Source organism: Indicator indicator, chromosome 14 (assembly GCF_027791375.1).
Source record: "Indicator indicator isolate 239-I01 chromosome 14, UM_Iind_1.1, whole genome shotgun sequence".
Lineage (NCBI taxonomy): Eukaryota > Metazoa > Chordata > Aves > Piciformes > Indicatoridae > Indicator > Indicator indicator.
In genome coordinates, this window is record NC_072023.1 from 5,536,030 (window position 1) to 5,557,726 (window position 21,697).

Here is a 21,697-nt window from a genome sequence, read left to right on the forward strand (position 1 = left end):
AGGGCTTTCTTTTTCCTACTCTTCTCAGCCTTTTCCGATAAGTCATCACAGTGCACTTTAGGTTCTTGAGAGTTTCTTTGGTTGACAGGGTTTTTTAGGGCACCTTCCGTCCACTGCTTGCTTCTTTACTCCCGTTGTTCAGCCAAAGTCTGAATTGAGAAGAAAGAAAGTTACTGTGCTTTCTGTCCCCGGATCAGGCTGGTTTCAGCGCTGGTCAATCTCTTCCCCATTCTCTTGACACAGGTATATGCCAAGGTAATATTTTATTGTTTTTCCTTTTTTTTTTTTTTTTTTAAAGCTGTTCCTGTTTAAGATTGTTAATGGTGTCAGAAGGAATAAGATCTAACCGCGCCTCAACTGCTATTTCTTGGTCCTTGATGCCCCCTAATGGGCGTTTATATCAGGTTAAGACCTCGGGCACAGGAAAAACTACAACAACGGTTGAAAAACTGATACTGAAGGAAATTATGAAAGCGACATTTAGAAAACAGAAAAATTAAATAACAGTAGAAAAATACCAGCGACAAAGCTCTTTAAATGACGGCATGGGTGGCTCTTAAAAGAGCCTTTGGGTCGAGCAAATCTGTCTGCGAGTGCAGAAACGGCTTACTTGGAACTGGTGTACTTGGTGACAGCCTTGGTGCCCTCGGACACAGCGTGCTTGGCCAGCTCGCCGGGCAGAAGCAGCCGCACGGCCGTCTGGATCTCCCGCGAGGTGATGGTGGAGCGCTTGTTATAGTGCGCCAGGCGAGAGGCTTCGCCGGCGATGCGCTCAAAGATGTCGTTGACAAAAGAGTTCATGATGCCCATGGCCTTAGACGAGATGCCCGTGTCGGGGTGCACTTGTTTCAGCACTTTGTACACGTAGATGGAGTAGCTCTCTTTGCGGCTCTTCTTGCGCTTCTTGTCTCCTTTCTTCTGGGTCTTGGTCACCGCTTTCTTGGAGCCTTTCTTGGGCGCGGGAGCGGACTTGGCCGGCTCAGGCATGGCAGCAGACGCAGCTCTTTTTCTCAGCGAGAAGCGAACCGAGGCAAGCAACGTATACTATCACTGCTGCCGCTCTCCTTTTATATCCGCACAGCGCCGCGTCGCATTCTCTTCCATACTCTGTTCGCCCCGCCCCCGACCGCCAATGTTCAGAAATCGGCGACGAAGGGGCGGAGTTTTTCCTCCTGGCACCGCGGTCGGATCACAGCGATTTGAGGAAGAGAAAAAAAGCCATGTGTTTGTCATCGGCTCAGATCCCCTGTGTGTCCTCTGGAGGAAAGGAATGCAAGTTCTGTGAGGTGGCATTGCCGCGGGGCCCTGAGCGACGCGTCCGGCGGTGCATAACGATGGAGTATTTAAGGGGAGCGGGGCGATGCGTGTGTCGTTGGCCTCAGGGAGACAGGTTTCGGGAATGCTTAGACCAAGATTTTTGTCGGGGCGTGAAAGTAACAAGTTTGGGGGTCACGGAGCTATGTGTTTTAGAGGAGACGCGTTTTTCGTTCACGGTGTATCGTGTTTTGAGGGAACCTGAGCGATGCATTATCTGCGTGATACTGAACGCTGCCTGTGTCCAGAAATAAGGGTGTTATGTTTGGGGTAGCAAAATGATGTCTTTTGTGGGCAGCGCAGAACGAAGGCTGTTTTGCAAAAATGGCAGTGTGTACGTGAAGGGGTACAGAGAGATGTGTGTGTCCATAGAGAACGGAACGATACGTGTGTAGGGGAATAAAAGAGCGACATGTTTATCATCAGGAGAAGAGAGATGACAAATGCGAGTGTAGAGGAGGAAAGGAGCGATCTCTTTGACAGCAGTGCAGAGTGATAGGAGTTACTTCGGCAAGCGGAGTGGTGTGTGTGCGTAGAGGAGGAGACAAGCGATGTATGTGTCATTGGGAGAAGAGAGATTTGTGCTCTCTTGACTGTTAAGTGATGTATTCATTACTCGTTGCAGATCGATGGGAATGTCTTCGGGGTCAGAAGAGCTGTGTATTTCCTCCATCGCGGAGCGATGTGTGTGTCAAGCGTTGCCTGGTGATGCTTACGTTATGAAGTGAAAATCCAAAGTATGTCTCGGAGTACACTGTCTTTTTCTTGCGCTGAGTGTGACGAGTGTTTCGGTGACACTCAGTGTGAGGCGTGTGTCGGAGACCCATTCTACGTTTGTGTTTGCATATCATGTTACGGTCAATACATTGCAGAACCTTAAGGAAGTGAAGGATGTGTACACCGAACAAAACAGTGTGCTGGGATACGGCAGCGAGCTGTTGAGAGAAGCTGTTTCCATGATCACTGTAACGAGTGTTTCATATTCAGACCCCCGAACACTTGCAAGGGGACATCAGGTCTTCTCCTCTGGCTTGACGACGTGGGAGTGAGCATGTTGTGCACTGCACAAATGAATTTGCATTTGTCTCATCTGGCTTTTCCTTTCTGGAAGCATTCATGTCAGGCGGTCAGCCACTGCCAGGAACCCTAAAACGGAGCTGTCACACTCGTGAGTCCCCAAATTAACGTTTATCAGGCTTCAGTGGTAAGTGCGGAAACAGGGGAGTTGTGAAGACTCCCAGGCGTATCCTGGCCGCTGTACTCCAAGTGGCCCGCCCTGCCCAGGTGGAGCCGGCGTGGGACCAGCAGCAATCCTGCTCTGTTTCTGCTCTTGGTACTGAGACTCGGTCTTGGCTGGGCGTTGATGGAAATGCGACTGTACATAGAAGGTTTTTAGGTGTGGGAACAGCTTAAGTAAATTCCGTGGTTTATCCCATATGGAAATATTAAGACGAAGGGAAAAAACGGAGAGGTGAGACGAAGAAGGGCGGGGCGCGGGAGGACGGGAGGGGAGGGAGGACCCGTGGTGGTAGTCTCCGTCCGGGCAGGCTGCGGCAGAGACCGCGGCGCAGGGGCAGCGCAGAGTGTGCCCGCCCCTCGTTCCTGGTGCCACACGAAAGCTGGCACAGGCAATGCGCCCTGCTTTAGCCTAAACTCTCCTCCCAGCCTACACAACAGGCAGATTAATGTAGGAGGAGCAACCCCCCCCGCCCCAAACCCCTTCCATCAGTATCACAAACTCATATGCACGGATTGGTAAGGAAGCCACACTTCACCTAATTAATTAACACATTGGATGCTAATAATTGATTTTCTACGTTATACCTAGCTCTCCAAGAACAGTTTCATACAGCTCCTTCTGAGTGGAATACTTAATAATAATGGACATAATATTTTGGCTTTAGGTGGGGACGAAGTTTCTCAGTAGCGGGATGAACAGCCTCCTCTCCTCTCAAAACTATGCAAACATGATAGACAGAAACAAATATTTTATGAAACAATTTAGCACTCGCTTGTATACGATCAAGGCACACGTTTCTAGGATATATTTTTTTTCTTGAGATGAAGAGAATCTAAATTAAAACCCTCTTCTCATTAGATTCTTACAGATATGTCACCTCTCTGCCATTTATCGCCTGCCAAAGTCTTCTCCCTAATAAACATTAGTGTGCACTACATATTGTCTGGGAGCGAAGGCTTAAATGCTATGGAAAGAGATGGAGGTAAACAACTGGAATCATGATCAGAAGACGCGGTAAGTAATAATAATAGTAGTGATAATAATAATAATATCTCAGTCAATATCAATCAGTTTTCCTTTGAGAGTTGCTTATCATACTTCGCAAGGAGGCCAAAAGTGTAAGGGAAGAAAACCACAAGTGCTACAAAGGTCTTTCTAGACACGAAATGAATTGTAAGGGAAGATGAAAACTCGTTGCTCAGGGTGGATCTATCAACTCCATGTCAAAGGACATGGGAACCTCTTTAGGACAAAGAAAACCATTTACACATCTGAAGGCAGGGGTTTTAGCACCCTTTTGTTCTTCAAAACACTCTCGTTCTGCAGGAAGAGCCCATGTTTTGTCTCTGCAGGAACAAAGATATTCAGCCAGTCTGTCTCTCCGACCCTTTCCTAACTTTTTCTGTGCTTTCGAGCACAGAAAGAACTGATGCCCTGAACACAAGCTGATATTTAGAAGCAGAGTTCTGGGTGCTGATTTCTCGCCATGGGAAATTCGACCCTGGGTAGGCAATGAAGAGCAAAAATGCTTTATTCGTCATCCCATTAAGTATTTACAGGCAGATTTAATTGCAGTTCTGCTTGTACTTCTGCGTCGAATCAGACTCCGTTCCCATAAAGAAAACGTGCATTTTGATCCTAGAATCTTCTTTCTCCCTTTCCCTTTGCCAGACTCGAAAATGACTTCTGAGTATTCCTCAGGATCTTGCCAAGATAATTCTCCAGCCATTTTTTTTAATCTCTTGGCTTTGGGGTTGTTTCTAAGCTCAGGTTTTATGTTACATGCTGTGCCTGTGCATCTTTCATCCCATCGGCTTCACTTTGCTGCATCGATCTCATGCCAGCCTTGTCTCCACGTACGTGTCCAGTGATCCAGGGTTGTGTTTGATCACTGACACCATCCCTGCTCCACTCACCATTATTGTCCCTCAGTCTGGGTTTAGGTTTGTGTCTGGTGTGCGACAGCACACGGAGTCGAGATCTATCTTCTGATCTTTAATGCAGTTCTGTACAGAAAGGAGTCCCAGGAGATAGTTTGCAAAGCTAACACACACCTTCAGAGGAGTTGTAGGGTTTTGTACAGTTTATAACAAATAGAAGCTGCACAATACTTGTTCATTGGTTACCTTTTAGTTACAATCTAAATAATGCCTTTCAGCACAAGCTCTGATTGGTGCCTAGTTCATTATACAGAGCTGGTCCAGTATTAGCATGTTAGGTCTCCTGCTAGGGCTTGTAATTTTTGCCATGTTAATTAGTCTTAGTTTACTTTCAGTTATTTTCAGGCTATCCCACTTCACCTTTTCCCATCCCCACGATCAGGAGGTGATTAATGCAATTGGAATTGGCTCATCTCTGTGTTACTGTATGTTACCTTATTGTGATTCTTTACATTGAAGACCACAATTCCCATATTGTGATTCTTTACTTTGAGGGATACCAAACAAGGGTCACCAACAAGGACACATCCCCACAGCACCTGCCTTGTAGCGACAGCATGACCCTTCCTCCCTATTCTTCCTGTGTCACTCATATCCCATCTCAGCTGTGCTTGCGGAACAACCCACCTGTTCCCCTACAAACTCTATTGAACTTCAATGTCCACCTGGGAATGTTTTCACTGAAGTTAAATTACACTTTATACAGAATCTCCTCCTCTTTCAAATAGCCATAATTTTGCATATCTGTTCCCCTATGTATTACTGATAGTAGCACAGATATGAAGATTGAAAGAAATATTCAACCACCTCCAAGCAGTTCCTGAGACATCAATCTTCACAGCTGATCCTGCACAGATTACTTTTCTTAGCTCACCATGCCACCACCTCCTCAAATAGCTGATACTGGGATAATATCGGGGCAGGCTCTAAAGGTAAGTTCTATTAATTACTCCCCTTGTTCCCCAAAAGCTGTTAAATAGCAGCACTATCCCATCCCCACTCCTCTTCCTTAGGACCATTTCTTCCTCACAGCAACTAAACATCCACCTTTTCAAATGTATCAGTCCCTGATTTGTTAAAATTAATTGTGATTTTGAGCTGTAACAGCTTAGCCAAGGAATGTACTGAACATTGCTATGGTCAGCCTAGATAGACAGAAGAAACTTCTGAAGAAGTTTCTGAAGAAGAAACTCTTGTGTTGAATATTCTTTAGCACCAGAAAAGGCAGGCTATCTCTTCGTTCAACCAAACAGAACCCTCACTATCTTGTTTCAGTTGTCCATATGCAGTCAGACAATAAAGAGGTGAAAAAAGGAAGGAGCTAGTGACAGAGGCGACATAGTGATAGAAATGCATGACATCCTGAGGAGAGAGAGACATTCTGGGGAACTTGTGAATCAAAACCGAGCCATATTGATCACCTACCTTAGGTGCCTGTATGTCCAAGTAATAGTTGGCTGCATTCTGTAGGGAAGTGCATGTTGGTTAGTGGCTCCACACTTTCCTCTCTAGGGGTCCTCCTAACAGGTGGGGCAGCCAGAGTACTCATGATCCAGGTTAGGAGGAGAAGGAAACATCAAAAATTACGTGTGTCATAGGTACACCCTGCTGACTTTGTTGGTCTCATTCTGTGAATGCGTTTATCTTCTTTGAATAAGAAGCTGCATGCAAATCAACCTTGTCAAGAAAGCTCCCAGAAAAAGCTGTAAGGCCTAGAAGGCCTAGGTTGGTTGGTTTGTTTTGGTTTTCTGTGTGTTTTTGTGTGGTTTTATTTGTTTGTTGGTTTGATTTGTTGGTTTGGGTTTTTTCTGTTGTTTGTTTGTTTTGGAAGGTGGAAACAGCAGTTAGAGACTGTAGCAAACAACCGAAGTGGCTCCTGGAAGTAAAAAGCCCACTATGACTTCCTGGATATCACTTAGAAGGAGAGAGGCTCAAAATAATTCTGTAAACCTGCAGATCTTCCCAACCTCAAAATGTCTGTGAAAAGCCATGAATATCAAGTTTCCAATGTTTCAGCTTTCTAAGACCTGCAATGCTCTGCTGCTCGTTTATCACAGCCTACAAGGAGGAAGAGTATCTTAGATGTTTTCTGCAACCATAAGTAATGAAACGATTGCACTCTTCACAGCCTTGTAGTGTTGCTTTCACAGGAATTCTGAGACGAGGCACCAGGCAGCTAGGAAGTGCCTCATCCACTCAGTCTCTGCCCATGCTGCTTATAGCAGTTCAGTTTGGCAACAAGGTACAGGAACTATTATGTATTGTCACTTCTTATTTCACTCTGATGAAAACAAGACCCACACTACCACAGGGGCCACACAGAGATCAAAATTAAAATCTCCCTGTTTTGACATGCAAGTGAAAATTTGGCCATGTGCTACAGTACCTTTACTACGGATTGTGGACTGCCTAGGAAAGAAAGCATCAGCATGTACCCCAGAGTAACCAGAAGTCAGAAGGAGCTGCAGTTCCCCAAGGTACAGGGAAGGGAACAGCAGTCCAAACCTGCTGCAGTGGGAGAGCCTAGATAGTATGCACAAAGTGTGCAGAAGCAAAGGAAGTGTCATGGTGACACCAAAATGTTTTATCTCCTGTGTTCCTGTGCTGCCCCAAAGGTCTTGAATGTTTTCTCGAACAATAATTAGAGATATTAAAATCTGAGATCCTTGAATATGTTGCCCAGGGAAGTTGTGGATACCCCCTCCCTGGAAGTGTTCTAGGCCAGGTTGGACAGCCCCTTGAGCACCCTGGTCTAGTGGAAGGTGTCCCTGCCCATGGCAGGGTGTTAAGAACTAGATGATATTTAAGGTCCCTTCCAACCCAAACCATTGTACAAAATTAATTATAGCCAGAGTGTCAGTTCTATGCATCTTTCTGTTTTTCAGCTTGTGCACACATTTTCCAGACATGTCATATTTTGTGTATACTGTGACCCTTCCAGCTTATTAAAGGAATGAGTTAACCAGAAAGGAAGAGGCATGACTGGCTGTTTTATCTCTACCTGTATTCATATTACCCACTGGCAAAATCAGGCTTTTTACTAAGCTTTTTGTTAAAACATTAATACAGACATATAAATGCATGCAGCACAGTAACGTTTTAATTAATCTTATATTTATATCACATTCAAAGATTAAATATTAAATGAGAATCTTTGTAATTTGACTAACTGTTTGATTGATTGGTCTAAACTGATTCCTGGAATTATCCTTTTAAAGACCCTGGAAATTATAAAAAAATAATGCATTCTGAAGTGATCAAGGATCCGTTTCTCTTTGGCTTTGAACTACAGTAAAACATTTAAAAAAATCTGAATATTTTTGCAAGGAGATAATTTTAAGAAGAATTAAGAAAGCTGTATCTATGAATCCCCTTTGTGATAACTAAATCGTCTGCCTAATGACTACTACACCACTTATAAAGGATTTATTTTTTTAAAAGATTACTCATCTACCTGGGGATTTTAATTTTATATGAATATAAAATAACTTTTATCATGGGGGAGTGTCATTTGCTGGAGGTCGAACAATTATTTAAATGAGCAGCTTTTTCCTCATTAACATTTTTTGTGAAAATTGTCATTCTTTTACTTTATATTAGCTGGGAATAGAGCGAAAAAAAGTCACTGTCCAAAACTTTCATTCATTTTAGTAGATGAAGCCGTGTTACACCAAACACCTCATAACCCAGACGCAGAGATGAGGAGCTACGTTGTGTTACTTGCTTCTTTTCAAAGCTTTTTTACATTTAAAAAGTGTTGCGAGATTCCCTCCATTTTGCACTTCCTTGATGAAAAAACCTCTCAGGAACACGAATTCACTGCCGGTGTGACAGTGCTGTCACAAACAAAGTTTTAATTCAAAAGGAAAAATAAAAATCTCTTCTTCCATCTCTGCGTACAACGCCCAAACAGAAGGATTATTGGCCTGTCTGATACCCATTTTGACTCTCAGCTAAAAGAAACGCTAAAAGACAACAAAAATCTCAATTCTCCAGCAAAAACGTGAGGAAATAAGGTGCCGTGAACACGTTTTCTTGACGAAAACCAACTTTTTTCAGAGGGAAGAAACACAAGCCCAGCAGCAGAGAGCAGGGCGGTGAGGGCTCGGCAATGCACCAATCAGCGTCCGACGCCGTCCTATAAAAAGAGGCGCCGCCGCGCATTTTCAGGCTTGCTTGTGCGTTCGTGCGTGGCGTTATGTCTGAGACCGCTCCACTCCCAGCTGCTGAAGCAGCGCCTGCGGCCGTGGTTGCCCCGGCCCCTGCCGCTAAGGCCGCCGCCAAGAAGCCGAAAAAGGCAGTGGGCAGCTCCAAAGCCCGCAAGCCGGCAGGCCCCAGCGTTACTGAGCTGATCACTAAGGCTGTGTCCGCTTCCAAGGAGCGCAAAGGACTCTCTCTCGCTGCTCTCAAGAAGGCACTGGCTGCCGGTGGCTACGATGTTGAGAAAAACAACAGCCGCATCAAGATAGGGCTTAAGAGCCTTGTCGGCAAAGGTACTCTAGTGCAGACCAAAGGCACCGGTGCCTCCGGCTCTTTCCGCCTCAACAAGAAGTCTGGAGAAGTTAAAGAGAAAGCTCCGAAAAAACGTGCAGCTGCGGCCAAGCCTAAGAAGCCAGCGGCTAGGAAACCTGCTAGCACACCTAAAAAGCCGAAGAAGGCGGTGACAGCGAAGAAGAGCCCTAAAAAAGCCAAGAAGCCGGCAGCAGCTGCAGCTAAAAAGGCAACCAAGAGCCCCAAGAAAGTGACTAAAGCTGTAAAGCCCAAAAGAGTGGCAGCTAAGAGTCCAGCTAAGGCGAAGGTGGTGAAGGCTAAAGCAAACAAGCCCAAGGCGGCCAAGCCTAAGGCGGCCAAGGCAAAGAAGGCAGCGGCCAAAAAGAAGTAAGCCCCGGTGGAAAAAAATTCTTTCTCTTCATCTCAACCCAACGGCTCTTTTAAGAGCCACCCAAATTTTCTCAAAAAGTGCTGAAAAAACCGGTTACCTAGCTCCTGGTTGTGTTCTAATACACAGTGGCACTCGAGCTTGCCGCAGTTAGAAGCTGAGTGCGCAGTGATGTGGAGGCCTTTGATACTGTAATTGTTGCCTTTCACCACTCCTTTGGAAAGCGGATATTGCTTCGACTCTTAAGTACTTAAAGACTTTCCCCCTAGAGGGAGGGGCACAGTTAAAGGAGGAAAGAGCCTCTCGCAAGGAGGGGCGGGGAGGGGCTTGCTCACAATTGGTTATCGTAATGGAGCAGGGGTTCCTTTTGGCACTTACGGCGAACTGGAGAAACGCAACCAATTTTTTTCTGTTCTACAGCCCAGCAACCCGTATCTTTTAATGTCAACCACACAGACAGCAAGATATACGAAAAAAGACCTTAAGACAGCATTTGAAAGAGCTTGTTTAGGAAACATTAACAAGCTCAATTTAAGCAACTCCACTCTTTAGGGATTTTGTGAGTGGCTCTGAAAAGAGCCTTTGGGTTTGTCTGGAGATAACACTGGCAAGTTTCTATAGCATTCACTTGGCTTTAGCTTTGTGGCTGTCGGTCTTCTTGGGCAGCAGCACGGCCTGGATGTTGGGCAGCACTCCACCCTGCGCGATCGTCACCTTGCCCAGCAACTTGTTGAGCTCCTCGTCGTTGCGGATAGCCAGCTGCAAGTGGCGGGGGATGATACGCGTCTTCTTGTTGTCACGGGCAGCGTTGCCTGCTAACTCCAGGATCTCAGCCGTCAGGTACTCTAGCACAGCCGCTAGATACACTGGAGCGCCAGCCCCCACTCGCTCCGCATAGTTGCCTTTGCGCAGCAGGCGGTGGACGCGACCCACGGGGAACTGCAGCCCAGCCCGTGACGAGCGCGATTTAGCCTTGGCCCGAGCCTTCCCGCCTTGCTTCCCGCGTCCAGACATGGCAGCAACTCACCAAGCACAACGCAGTACCACAATCACTCCCAACCTGCGTCCGAAGCTTATATGGTGCTCGAGCGGAGCGGCAGCGGCTGCGATGATAGGCTCGGAAAGAGACGCTGTATCAGCAACCAATAGGAATGCGAATCAAGAGATAGCCAATAGCAGACCGAAGCAGGGCGTGTCCACAGCCAGTCGAACTTCCAACCAATGGGGATGCGACACTAACGAGCCGCTCTGTTGCTCAGCTCTGCTATAAAAGACGAGACCGAGCGCAGTGATAGTATCCTTTGGTTGCTTTAGCTTGCAGTAATTTGAGATTGTGAGCTGCTTCTCTCTGCCATGCCTGAGCCGGCCAAGTCCGCTCCCGCGCCCAAGAAGGGCTCCAAGAAAGCGGTGACCAAGACCCAGAAGAAAGGAGACAAGAAACGGCGCAAGAGCCGTAAGGAGAGCTACTCCATCTACGTGTACAAAGTGCTGAAACAAGTGCACCCCGACACTGGCATCTCGTCTAAGGCCATGGGCATCATGAACTCCTTCGTCAACGACATCTTTGAGCGCATCGCCGGCGAAGCCTCTCGCCTGGCGCACTACAACAAGCGCTCCACCATCACCTCGCGGGAGATCCAGACGGCCGTGCGGCTGCTGCTGCCCGGCGAGCTGGCCAAGCACGCTGTGTCTGAGGGCACCAAGGCTGTCACCAAGTACACCAGCTCTAAGTAAGGCGTTTCTGTGCTCTCAGACTTGCTCTACCCAAAGGCTCTTTTAAGAGCCACCCACTTTTTCAATAAAAGAGCTGGCGCTGGGGTGACTCACTCACGGCAATCCCAAAAGGCTTGTCGAGAAGCAGTAATACTGTGGAAGCGCTGCTAACTGTATAAAACCCGGGGTGTATCTGTTCACGGTAGCTGGTATGTTCCCCACTTGCTTTTACTCGAACAGAGAACGCTCTCAGGTCTCTGAAAGTGCCCCGAATCCAGTTTCACTGTGCCCTGCGTTTTAAGGGGGTTGTGCGGGTGGGCAGTTAAGAAATTATGTAAGTGTTCTCGTTAAATTCCCGGAACAAGCGTACTCTGCAGGGGCGTGTTTGCTCTGTCCCGTGAGGCATTCCAAAGGGACAGGGGCTAACAGGGAAAGCACACCATTCACCATGACCGAGCGCTTTTTTCCAGCTCCAAGCCGGACAATGCCCCCCGCACGCACCCTTAGTTTTCTGTCGGGTGGCCGACAGAAGCAAACCTGGTGCCTTACGGCATTCTGTCCCCAGAACCGCGCAGCCCGCATGTGGGCCCGAGCACAGTCTGAACTCACGCCCGTCCCTTCCCGTGCTCTTCCCCATCTCTCGCTCGCTTCTCCATCGTCCCGCGCCCCCTAAATTTCTAGCAGCCCGAGGGAGCCGGGGCAGGCGGTTGGAATATAGGATCCGGAGCCGCGCAGCGGCTGCCGGGCTCGGTCCGACCTGAGTGAGAACTGCGCGGCCAGCCCAGCAGGCGGGCCCGGAGCAGGAGCAGCTGCCGGCACAGCGCTGATTGGTCGCGGAGGCTCTCTCCCCCGAACACAGTCGCGCCTTGAACCGGGGCGGCGGAGGAACGGGGAAACATCCTCGGTGCGCGAAACTCGGGCTGCCGCCTGCGCTTACATCTCTCCTACAGCCACCCCGAACTGAACGCGGGTACGGAGTGGGAGGAAACGGCGTGCACTGGGGAAGCAGAGGCATCCAAGGCAGGGAGATTTATCCGGCAGTCCCGATGGAGGGGAGCGGTGTTTGTGTGGGGAGAGACGCGGGAGATGGAGGAGGCGAAGTGGGCGACGGCATCCTGCTGCACGGGTCACCTACGGTGATTTCTGCCACCTCACCGCCGCCCAAACTGCTGTTCTCGGGGACGGTCCAAGCATTTCTCGTCAGACACCGAATGAGCCGGTGCTCAGGTGTTCTGTAGGTACAGATAAGGACCATTGGCCGGGCCGTAGGAGGCCGTAGCGGGAGTGGTAAAAGGGGAAAAAGAAAGGCCCGTCCCGTTCAGCGGCTCTGGAGGCGAAGGGGGCGGGGCGAGGGAAGGGCAGGCTCCCTGAGGCGAGGCGCGGGCTTTTCGAATGCTCGCGTCGCCCAATGACAGCCAGTTTCGCGCAGACAGCCAATCGGCAGGAAGCTGCGGCTATAAATGCCGTCGCCGCGGAGCTACTGCTGCAGTTTTCTTTCTGTTGAGAAAAGTTACAGAGTGGTGTCTGCCGAGCCATGGCACGCACAAAGCAGACAGCGCGTAAATCCACCGGCGGGAAAGCGCCCCGCAAGCAGCTGGCTACTAAGGCGGCTCGCAAGAGCGCCCCGGCCACGGGCGGCGTGAAGAAGCCGCATCGCTACAGGCCCGGCACCGTGGCTCTCCGCGAGATCCGGCGCTACCAGAAGTCGACAGAGCTGCTGATTCGCAAGCTGCCCTTCCAGCGCCTGGTGCGTGAGATCGCGCAGGACTTCAAGACTGATCTGCGCTTCCAGAGCTCGGCCGTGATGGCGCTGCAGGAGGCGAGCGAGGCCTACCTGGTGGGGCTTTTCGAGGACACCAACCTGTGTGCCATCCATGCTAAGCGTGTTACCATCATGCCCAAGGACATCCAGCTTGCCCGCCGCATCCGTGGTGAGCGTGCCTGAAGCTCATGCTGCAAACCTGCCCTTGGTTCCAGCAGACACCGAATTACACCATACAGACCCAAAGGCTCTTTTAAGAGCCACTCACATACAATAAAAAGAGCTGTAATGCTTTTGTTTTTCAGTAGCATTGTTTGTTTGCTACCTAGGCATGAACTATTATGGTTACAATATATTGTCAGCATGTACAACTTTTGACATCTCACTGTCACAAAAGCAACAAAAAGAAAAAAAACATACACAAAGCCTCTCAAAATTCTGCAGTACTGAAATCTCCTGTATAAAATTGTCTTTCATAATTAGTTTCCAGAAATTACAACCTTTGGTCTTTTTCAGCCAGAGTTCAATTTGTGTCATCATCCACTTGCCTGGCTTTTCCCCTCGAAATAATTGAGACTTGTGTAGTCATAGTAATATAAAACCTGTTTGCCTGGTGTTCTCTGCTCACTATGCTCTACTATACTGACCTCGACCATGCTACCATCGATTTTTCTCTCTTGCACTCAGCTATCATAAAATGCAATCTTTGACGTTATTAGGAAAACATTGCTGGCAAATTGCAGAGTATTGGTAACTTCGTCTTTTGTGAAAACTAAACTGATAACTGAAAAATAAAGCAAAAACCCCAAAGCTGAAATTTTTGGAAAAAACAAAAATTATTTCAAAAGTGTACCCATGTAAAAACAGTGGTGCAGCTCTTTTTACTGTATGTGTGAGTGGCTCTTAAAAGAGCCTTTGGGTCTGTATGGTGTAACTCGGTGTCTGCTGGAATCAAGGGCAGGTTTGCAGCATGAGCTTCAGGCACGCTCACCACGGATGCGGCGGGCAAGCTGGATGTCCTTGGGCATGATGGTAACACGCTTAGCATGGATGGCACACAGGTTGGTGTCCTCGAAAAGCCCCACCAGGTAGGCCTCGCTCGCCTCCTGCAGCGCCATCACGGCCGAGCTCTGGAAGCGCAGATCAGTCTTGAAGTCCTGCGCGATCTCACGCACCAGGCGCTGGAAGGGCAGCTTGCGAATCAGCAGCTCTGTCGACTTCTGGTAGCGCCGGATCTCGCGGAGAGCCACGGTGCCGGGCCTGTAGCGATGCGGCTTCTTCACGCCGCCCGTGGCCGGGGCGCTCTTGCGAGCCGCCTTAGTAGCCAGCTGCTTGCGGGGAGCTTTCCCGCCGGTAGATTTACGCGCTGTCTGCTTTGTGCGTGCCATAGCTCGGCAGACACCACTCTGTAACTTTTCTCAACAGAAAGAAAACTGCAGCAGTAGCTCCGCGGCGACGGCATTTATAGCCGCAGCTTCCTGCCGATTGGCTGTCTGCGCGAAACTGGCTGTCATTGGGCGACGCGAGCATTCGAAAAGCCCGCGCCTCGCCTCAGGGAGCCTGCCCTTCCCTCGCCCCGCCCCCTTCGCCTCCAGAGCCGCTGAACGGGACGGGCCTTTCTTTTTCCCCTTTTACCACTCCCGCTACGGCCTCCTACGGCCCGGCCAATGGTCCTTATCTGTACCTACAGAACACCTGAGCACCGGCTCATTCGGTGTCTGACGAGAAATGCTTGGACCGTCCCCGAGAACAGCAGTTTGGGCGGCGGTGAGGTGGCAGAAATCACCGTAGGTGACCCGTGCAGCAGGATGCCGTCGCCCACTCCGCCTCCTCCATCTCCCGCGTCTCTCCCCACACAAACACCGCTCCCCTCCATCGGGACTGCCGGATAAATCTCCCTGCCTTGGATGCCTCTGCTTCCCCAGTGCACGCCGTTTCCTCCCACTCCGTACCCGCGTTCAGTTCGGGGTGGCTGTAGGAGAGATGTAAGCGCAGGCGGCAGCCCGAGTTTCGCGCACCGAGGATGTTTCCCCGTTCCTCCGCCGCCCCGGTTCAAGGCGCGACTGTGTTCGGGGGAGAGAGCCTCCGCGACCAATCAGCGCTGTGCCGGCAGCTGCTGCTGCTCCGGGCCCGCCTGCTGGGCTGGCCGCGCAGTTCTCACTCAGGTCGGACCGAGCCCGGCAGCCGCTGCGCGGCTCCGGATCCTATATTCCAACCGCCTGCCCCGGCTCCCTCGGGCTGCTAGAAATTTAGGGGGCGCGGGACGATGGAGAAGCGAGCGAGAGATGGGGAAGAGCACGGGAAGGGACGGGCGTGAGTTCAGACTGTGCTCGGGCCCACATGCGGGCTGCGCGGTTCTGGGGACAGAATGCCGTAAGGCACCAGGTTTGCTTCTGTCGGCCACCCGACAGAAAACTAAGGGTGCGTGCGGGGGGCATTGTCCGGCTTGGAGCTGGAAAAAAGCGCTCGGTCATGGTGAATGGTGTGCTTTCCCTGTTAGCCCCTGTCCCTTTGGAATGCCTCACGGGACAGAGCAAACACGCCCCTGCAGAGTACGCTTGTTCCGGGAATTTAACGAGAACACTTACATAATTTCTTAACTGCCCACCCGCACAACCCCCTTAAAACGCAGGGCACAGTGAAACTGGATTCGGGGCACTTTCAGAGACCTGAGAGCGTTCTCTGTTCGAGTAAAAGCAAGTGGGGAACATACCAGCTACCGTGAACAGATACACCCCAGGTTTTATACAGTTAGCAGCGCTTCCACAGTATTACTGCTTCTCGACAAGCCTTTTGGGATTGCCGTGAGTGAGTCACCCCAGCGCCAGCTCTTTTATTGAAAAAGTGGGTGGCTCTTAAAAGAGCCTTTGGGTAGAGCAAGTCTGAGAGCACAGAAACGCCTTACTTAGAGCTGGTGTACTTGGTGACAGCCTTGGTGCCCTCAGACACAGCGTGCTTGGCCAGCTCGCCGGGCAGCAGCAGCCGCACGGCCGTCTGGATCTCCCGCGAGGTGATGGTGGAGCGCTTGTTGTAGTGCGCCAGGCGAGAGGCTTCGCCGGCGATGCGCTCAAAGATGTCGTTGACGAAGGAGTTCATGATGCCCATGGCCTTAGACGAGATGCCAGTGTCGGGGTGCACTTGTTTCAGCACCTTGTACACGTAGATGGAGTAGCTCTCCTTACGGCTCTTGCGCCGTTTCTTGTCTCCTTTCTTCTGGGTCTTGGTCACCGCTTTCTTGGAGCCCTTCTTGGGCGCGGGAGCGGACTTGGCCGGCTCAGGCATTATAAACAACCTCACAGTAACTCTGCTCGAAAGCCCACGGAAGCGGATTGAAAGGCACTCTGCGCGCCCTCCTCTTATAGGGACTGTATGCAAATTAGGGATTACTCATCCCATAAATTCTATTGGCTGAGGTTATCTTTTACGTTCATACCTTTCTATTTTCATCGCCATTGGTGAAAACTCGATCCACCTTCCCATTGGCTGTTTTCGCAATGTCTCCCTGTCAGCCTATCGAAATTCATTCCTTTCCCTGGGAGGGCATAAAAGGGCGAGATGAGAAGTTGTTTTCGCTTCTGCATACGACGAGTTTGTTAGCTGTGAGGTAGCTGCCATGTCTGGACGCGGTAAACAAGGTGGGAAGGCTCGGGCCAAGGCTAAGTCGCGCTCGTCACGGGCTGGATTGCAGTTCCCCGTGGGTCGCGTCCACCGCCTGCTGCGCAAAGGCAACTATGCGGAGCGAGTGGGGGCTGGTGCTCCAGTGTATCTAGCGGCTGTGCTAGAGTACCTGACGGCTGAGATCTTGGAGTTGGCAGGCAATGCTGCCCGCGACAACAAGAAGACACGTATCATTCCCCGTCACTTGCAGCTGGCCATCCGCAACGACGAGGAGCTCAACAAGCTGCTGGGCAAGGTGACTATCGCGCAGGGTGGAGTGCTGCCCAACATCCAGGCCGTGCTGCTGCCCAAGAAGACCGACAGCCACAAGGCTAAAGCCAAGTGAACACCAGACAACTATGCTAGCAAAGTTTTTTGTTACCCAAGGAAACCCAAAGGCTCTTTTCAGAGCCACCAACAAATTCAGAAAAAGAGCATGAAATTGTGGTGAAATGTAAGGCAGGTTTGATGGCTACTCTCAATCTTTTGAAATACCTGTGATAACCGCCGACCACATCCACCTGCTCACACTCCTTGCTCTAGTTTCCCACCATGCGGTGGCGGGTTTCCGGGAAGTAGCTTGGCCTTCCTCGGCCTTAGCCAATTCCAATGCCACTCAAGCCTTGTTAAGGTGTCGATCCCGCGCCCCTCCTGGCCATGCTAGGACGTGGGTGAAAAGTAGCCTTGAAGGTTACTACTTATACCTCCCTAGCCCGTTTCTGAACTAAAGCACTGTATCCGGTAGAACCCGCTGAGAACTTCCTTAAAAAACCGCTCTCCACCTCTGCTTCCACCTCCCTCCTCCCCCCCTAGAAAATTGCCAGACACCGTGTTACAGCACTTTTAAGAAAATTTGGGTGGCTCTTAAAAGAGCCGTTGGGTTCAAATAAGGAGGAATGTCTGCACCGGGGCTTACTTCTTCTTGGCCACTGCCTTCTTTGCTTTGGCTGCTTTAGGCTTGGCTGCTTTGGCCTTCACCACCTTTGCCTTGGCTGGGCTCTTGACTGCCACTTTTTTGGGCTTTGCAACTTTAGCTACCTTCTTGGGGCTCTTGGCTGCTTTCTTAGCTGCAGCTGCCACCGGCTTTTTCGTCTTTTTGGGGCTCTTCTTCACTGTCACCACCTTCTTCGGCTTTTTAGGTGTGCTAACAGTCTTCTTGGCCGCTGGCTTCCTGGGCTTCACTGCAACTACCCGCTTTTGGGGGGCTTTCTCCGTCACTTCTCCAGGCTTCTTGTTAAGGCGGAAAGAGCCAGACGCCCCAATGCCCCTAGTCTGCACCAGGGTGCCCTTGCTGACAAGGCTCTTGAGACCTATCTTAATGCGACTGTTGTTCTTCTCCACATCGTAGCCACCAGCAACCAATGCCTTCTTCAGCGCGGCAAGAGAGAGCCCCTTGCGCTCCTTCGAAGCAGACACAGCTTTGGTGATCAGCTCGGTAACGCTGGGGCCCGCCGGCTTGCGGGTTTTAGAGCCGCTCGCCGCCTTCTTCGGCTTCTTGGCGGCAGCCTTACCTGCAGGGGCCTCGGCGGCAGCAGGCACTGCAGCTGGGACAGTCTCGGACATTTTGCGGCTTCCTCCGTCCTCAGCGACAGCAACCTCGGCGCCTCCTTTTATAGCAGCGCGGCGACCGCTGATTGGTGCCGACCGTCCACTCCGCCCCGCCGCCAGCCGGTGTGCTGCGCTCTGCTTGTGTTTCTTCGGGGATAATAAAAAGTGTTTTTACTGCTTTATCTGTTGCGAAATGGCTCCTTTTCGACACCTGGAGGGCCATGGAAGTGCCTCTTTTCTCCCGGCGGTGTCTTGCAGCGAAGAGAGGTGAGTTTGTGTATAGGGAAGACAATAAATCCCGACTCTTGGAACCGAACAGACCTTGACAATGCAAAGTTTTGTTTTTCTTTGGAAATTTTAATTTTTCCTTTAAAGTTAAAGTGAAACAGGAAAATCAGTGTTAATCTCCAGATGGTCTTCTTCACATTAGACCAGAAATCTAATGTTTAGAATCTCATTCGTTAAAATAAAATCGTTTCAAAGAGAGTGAGGTAGCACAAATTTCCACAAGCCCTTCCTCTGCTTCTCAGCGAGGTCTAGACCTCTGGCTACTGCGAAACACTTAATTAGGGATTTTTTTTTCTCCCCTCCTCTGCTTCCAAAGATAAAGTTTCCAAAGGCCATGCATGAAATCATAGACAGCGTGTACTTTATTTACTGTAGAATGGGCTACTTTCTTTGTAGTTCTTTGGTGGTGTTAACATCACAAAAGGCTCCCTGATGTTAAAGGGAGAAACTGGGATGCAAAACCCAAAGATGAAAAGGTTTGTGTTGAATCACTGAGTTTCACGTAAGTCTTTGGCATACAGAAACCAACCACACTCTAAATAAAGCACACAGAGGTATTTGTATAAAATCTATTGGTACGATTCAGTAACATGGGGAAAGATCTAGTTTGCAAGAGATGTGAGAGCACCATCTTATTCATATTTTGATGCCAAGCTAGGAAGAACAAATACAATTTGTGCTCACTGTTCTTTTGACAGGTTAGATCAAGTCATGGGAAATTTCTATTCATAAAACCTTTGTCTGCGGCACAGATTGATGTAAAGTTCCTTATTCACAATGTGGGGACTACTCTGTTAGTGTGCACACCTCCTTGTCAGCTATAACTTTGTGTCTCAGGTAAGAGTTCCTAATGCATTTACCTTTAAGTTTAACGGCCATCAGCCAGTTTAGCACCATCATATTGCTGCATTTGTACCTAATTTACATGAATTGCACTTGAACAACTTATGTATGATGCTGACCACAGGACCAACTTCACTATTTCAAAATGCAAGATCTGTGAGTGGAAAAAAAAAAAAAAAAAGAAACAAACTAATAAAACCAAACACCTCACCTTTCTCTTTCATTCTATCCACTCTGGCCAAGGAGAGGATCACTGCCTTTACTTGCTACCAGCAGATAAGCATATTTGCTGTTATCTGATTAATCCAGACACTTAAGATCTACCTTTTGGACCTGTTTCTCCTATTGAGTGCTGTGACACATAGTTTGGGAAAAGACCTTCTTGCAGAAGTGCACTCACTGCACTTTGGCACCTCTGACACCTCCTTTAGTAACTGATAGCTTTACTGATACCTGACTCTTCTGAGTTCATTTCTTCATCCATCACTGACCCACTGTGCTCAAATACATCCAGACTACAGCAGAGAAGCTGTAACTTACTGCAGAGAAGGCAGGGAAATGAGATGCCAGTTCACAAAAACAAGGTCACAGTGGCTCAGCACAAGTGGAGAAACATAGTTAAGGGAGAAGAGATTTGGTGCCTCTCCCTGTGTTGCTGGAGAGCAGGGCCTGAAAGTGACATTCCCTGCACTTTTCCTAGAGGACGCTGGGCTGCAGAGTCTGCCAAAGAAGCAGTTTAGCACAGATGTCCAGAAGCTGAAGCACTGCCCTGAAGTAAGTGTAAAGATAGCTGCTGGCATCACTGCACCTGTGAAAGCAGCCCAGCTGCATGGAGCTGAGCAAGCAGATGTCTTCAGAGAAGAGCTAGAGGAGAAGGGATGCTTCTGGTGTTTTTTTTATTTCACCTTCTTTTAAAGTATATGTAAGGTGCATTATGTAAAGTTTCATTTTGGGACCCTGAATTCATCTATGCCTCTTGCTCCTTTTCCACTAGAACTCTTCTGGTAGTTTTGAACCCACAAACAGCTTCTAAGAGGTTTTTAAATCTTAGCTGCATGAAGCAATAACCTTTCTTTATTGCTGACACATATTCAAATGAGAATTCCTATGCTGTCATAGGACATGCATCACTTCCACATTCAGATAAAGAGATGAAATTTTGTCCCAGGGGCCTTACAAGGGAAGATTCCTGTGGACCTGCAGGTGTTTTTTCTTTTCCAAGATATATAAGGAAATAATAAAACTAGAGCAAGGTAGATTTAGATTAAATATTAGGAAGAAGTTCTTTACTATGAGGGTGGTGAGACATTAGCATAGGTTGCCCAGGGAAATTGTGGACATCTCATCCCTGCAAATGTTTAAGACCAGGCTGGATGAGGCTTTGAACAACCTCATCTAGTAGGAGGTGTCTGTGCCCTCAGTGGGGCAGGGGGGTGGAACTGGATGATTTTTGAGATCACTTCCAAGTCAAGCCACTCTATGATTCCATGAATACTATGACTTATGAAGGATGAATTTGTATGCTTCTCATCGTGCTGCCTAGAATCAGAGGTTTTCATTTAAATCAGACGTTTTCCATTAGAATTTGGACTCTGGAATAGTTTTCCACCAGAGGTTGTGGATGCCTCCTCCCTGGGGGTGTCCAAGGCCACACTGGATGAGGCATTGAGTAGCTGAGTCTGGTTGTGAGGTGTCCCTGACCATAGCAGGGAAGTTGGAGTAGATGATTTCTAAGGTCCATTTCAACCTAATCATTCCATGCTTTTATGAATTGGAAGTTTTCCCATTTAAAAATGGGAAAGTCTTACACTCTGGTCTTGAATAGTCCTAGAAAAAGTGAATTTTAAGTACTCACCTGATCAGTATTACAAAGCTGTGATAGGTCGCAGGGTAGCCTCACAGAGCACTCATCTGAAACTGTGGCCACCTACATTCACCATTTGGTTCTGCCCATGACGCAATGAGCAAACCACCAACTTCTTCCCTACTTCTCTTTCCCTGCACATCAGGTGATAAAACTTGAGAGTTCATTGAGATTGCTGCAGAAGAGCAAGGAAGTGTGAGTTGCCTGTAGCTTCATATTGGTAATCAGAGGTCCATCCAGACTGATGTGATTTTTGAGTATGCATCAGGAAATGAGTCAGCCACTGTATGCTTCCTGAAATACAAAAGGTGGTGAGAAGTAGGCAGCCTGAGGACTGATACCTATTTACAGTCTCTGGAGGAAAAAGCTCCTACTGAGGAGGAGGTTTTAGATAAAGAGACTGCTTTTTGCCTATTCTTCTCCATGATCACTCATGAAGACCTGTCTATAGAATGGCTAAAGAATAAAAAGTGTTCCAGGTGAATTGTCTGTACTACAGATGAAAAAAGGATGCTCATTGTCAGACACCTCTCTAAAGATACAAAATAGAACAAGATATTTGCTTTCTGAGTCCTGGTCCAGCTCCCTGACTGCACTGTGATCAAGGGAGGACTGACAGTAAGAGAACATAACCACTCTCTCTGCCCAG

General features: G+C 48.9%; 9 protein-coding genes across 10 annotated transcripts; 4 read left to right on the forward strand and 5 right to left on the reverse strand.

The window, feature by feature from the left end:
- Positions 1–606: 606 nt before the first annotated feature.
- On the reverse strand, positions 607–1,002 carry LOC128971057 (histone H2B 1/2/3/4/6). The gene has a single exon (XM_054386449.1). The coding sequence runs from the start codon at positions 985–987 to the stop codon at positions 607–609; it is 381 nt and encodes a 126-aa protein (XP_054242424.1). The 5' UTR covers positions 988–1,002.
- A 7,690-nt stretch (positions 1,003–8,692) lies between these two features.
- On the forward strand, positions 8,693–9,459 carry LOC128971031 (histone H1.11L-like). The gene has a single exon (XM_054386421.1). It carries the CDS (start codon positions 8,693–8,695, stop codon positions 9,374–9,376), a length of 684 nt encoding a protein of 227 aa, XP_054242396.1. The 3' UTR covers positions 9,377–9,459.
- A 322-nt stretch (positions 9,460–9,781) lies between these two features.
- On the reverse strand, positions 9,782–10,404 carry LOC128971039 (histone H2A-IV). Of its 2 annotated transcripts, XM_054386431.1 has the most exons (2): positions 10,307–10,404; positions 9,782–10,201 (listed from the first exon to the last, which is right to left on the reverse strand). In XM_054386431.1, the coding sequence occupies exons 1-2, from the start codon at positions 10,385–10,387 to the stop codon at positions 9,998–10,000; spliced, it is 285 nt and encodes a 94-aa protein (XP_054242406.1). In that variant the 5' UTR covers positions 10,388–10,404; the 3' UTR covers positions 9,782–9,997. The 2 variants fall into 2 exon arrangements, with proteins under 2 accessions (XP_054242406.1, XP_054242405.1); XM_054386430.1 differs by having other exon boundaries at positions 9,782–10,404.
- Positions 10,405–10,412: 8 nt separating this feature from the next.
- LOC128971048 (histone H2B 5) lies at positions 10,413–11,152 on the forward strand. Its single transcript, XM_054386441.1, has one exon. The coding sequence runs from the start codon at positions 10,727–10,729 to the stop codon at positions 11,105–11,107; it is 381 nt and encodes a 126-aa protein (XP_054242416.1). The 5' UTR covers positions 10,413–10,726; the 3' UTR covers positions 11,108–11,152.
- A 1,462-nt stretch (positions 11,153–12,614) lies between these two features.
- LOC128971054 (histone H3) lies at positions 12,615–13,031 on the forward strand. The gene has a single exon (XM_054386447.1). The coding sequence runs from the start codon at positions 12,621–12,623 to the stop codon at positions 13,029–13,031; it is 411 nt and encodes a 136-aa protein (XP_054242422.1). The 5' UTR covers positions 12,615–12,620.
- A 794-nt stretch (positions 13,032–13,825) lies between these two features.
- On the reverse strand, positions 13,826–14,242 carry LOC128971056 (histone H3). Its single transcript, XM_054386448.1, has one exon. The coding sequence runs from the start codon at positions 14,234–14,236 to the stop codon at positions 13,826–13,828; it is 411 nt and encodes a 136-aa protein (XP_054242423.1). The 5' UTR covers positions 14,237–14,242.
- A 1,477-nt stretch (positions 14,243–15,719) lies between these two features.
- LOC128971104 (histone H2B 5) lies at positions 15,720–16,225 on the reverse strand. Its single transcript, XM_054386522.1, has one exon. The coding sequence runs from the start codon at positions 16,128–16,130 to the stop codon at positions 15,750–15,752; it is 381 nt and encodes a 126-aa protein (XP_054242497.1). The 5' UTR covers positions 16,131–16,225; the 3' UTR covers positions 15,720–15,749.
- LOC128971103 (histone H2A-IV) lies at positions 16,202–16,963 on the forward strand. The gene has a single exon (XM_054386521.1). It carries the CDS (start codon positions 16,462–16,464, stop codon positions 16,849–16,851), a length of 390 nt encoding a protein of 129 aa, XP_054242496.1. The 5' UTR covers positions 16,202–16,461; the 3' UTR covers positions 16,852–16,963.
- A 454-nt stretch (positions 16,964–17,417) lies between these two features.
- Positions 17,418–18,068, reverse strand: LOC128971101 (histone H1.10-like). The gene has a single exon (XM_054386520.1). It carries the CDS (start codon positions 18,066–18,068, stop codon positions 17,418–17,420), a length of 651 nt encoding a protein of 216 aa, XP_054242495.1.
- Between the last annotated feature and the right edge of the window lie 3,629 nt (positions 18,069–21,697).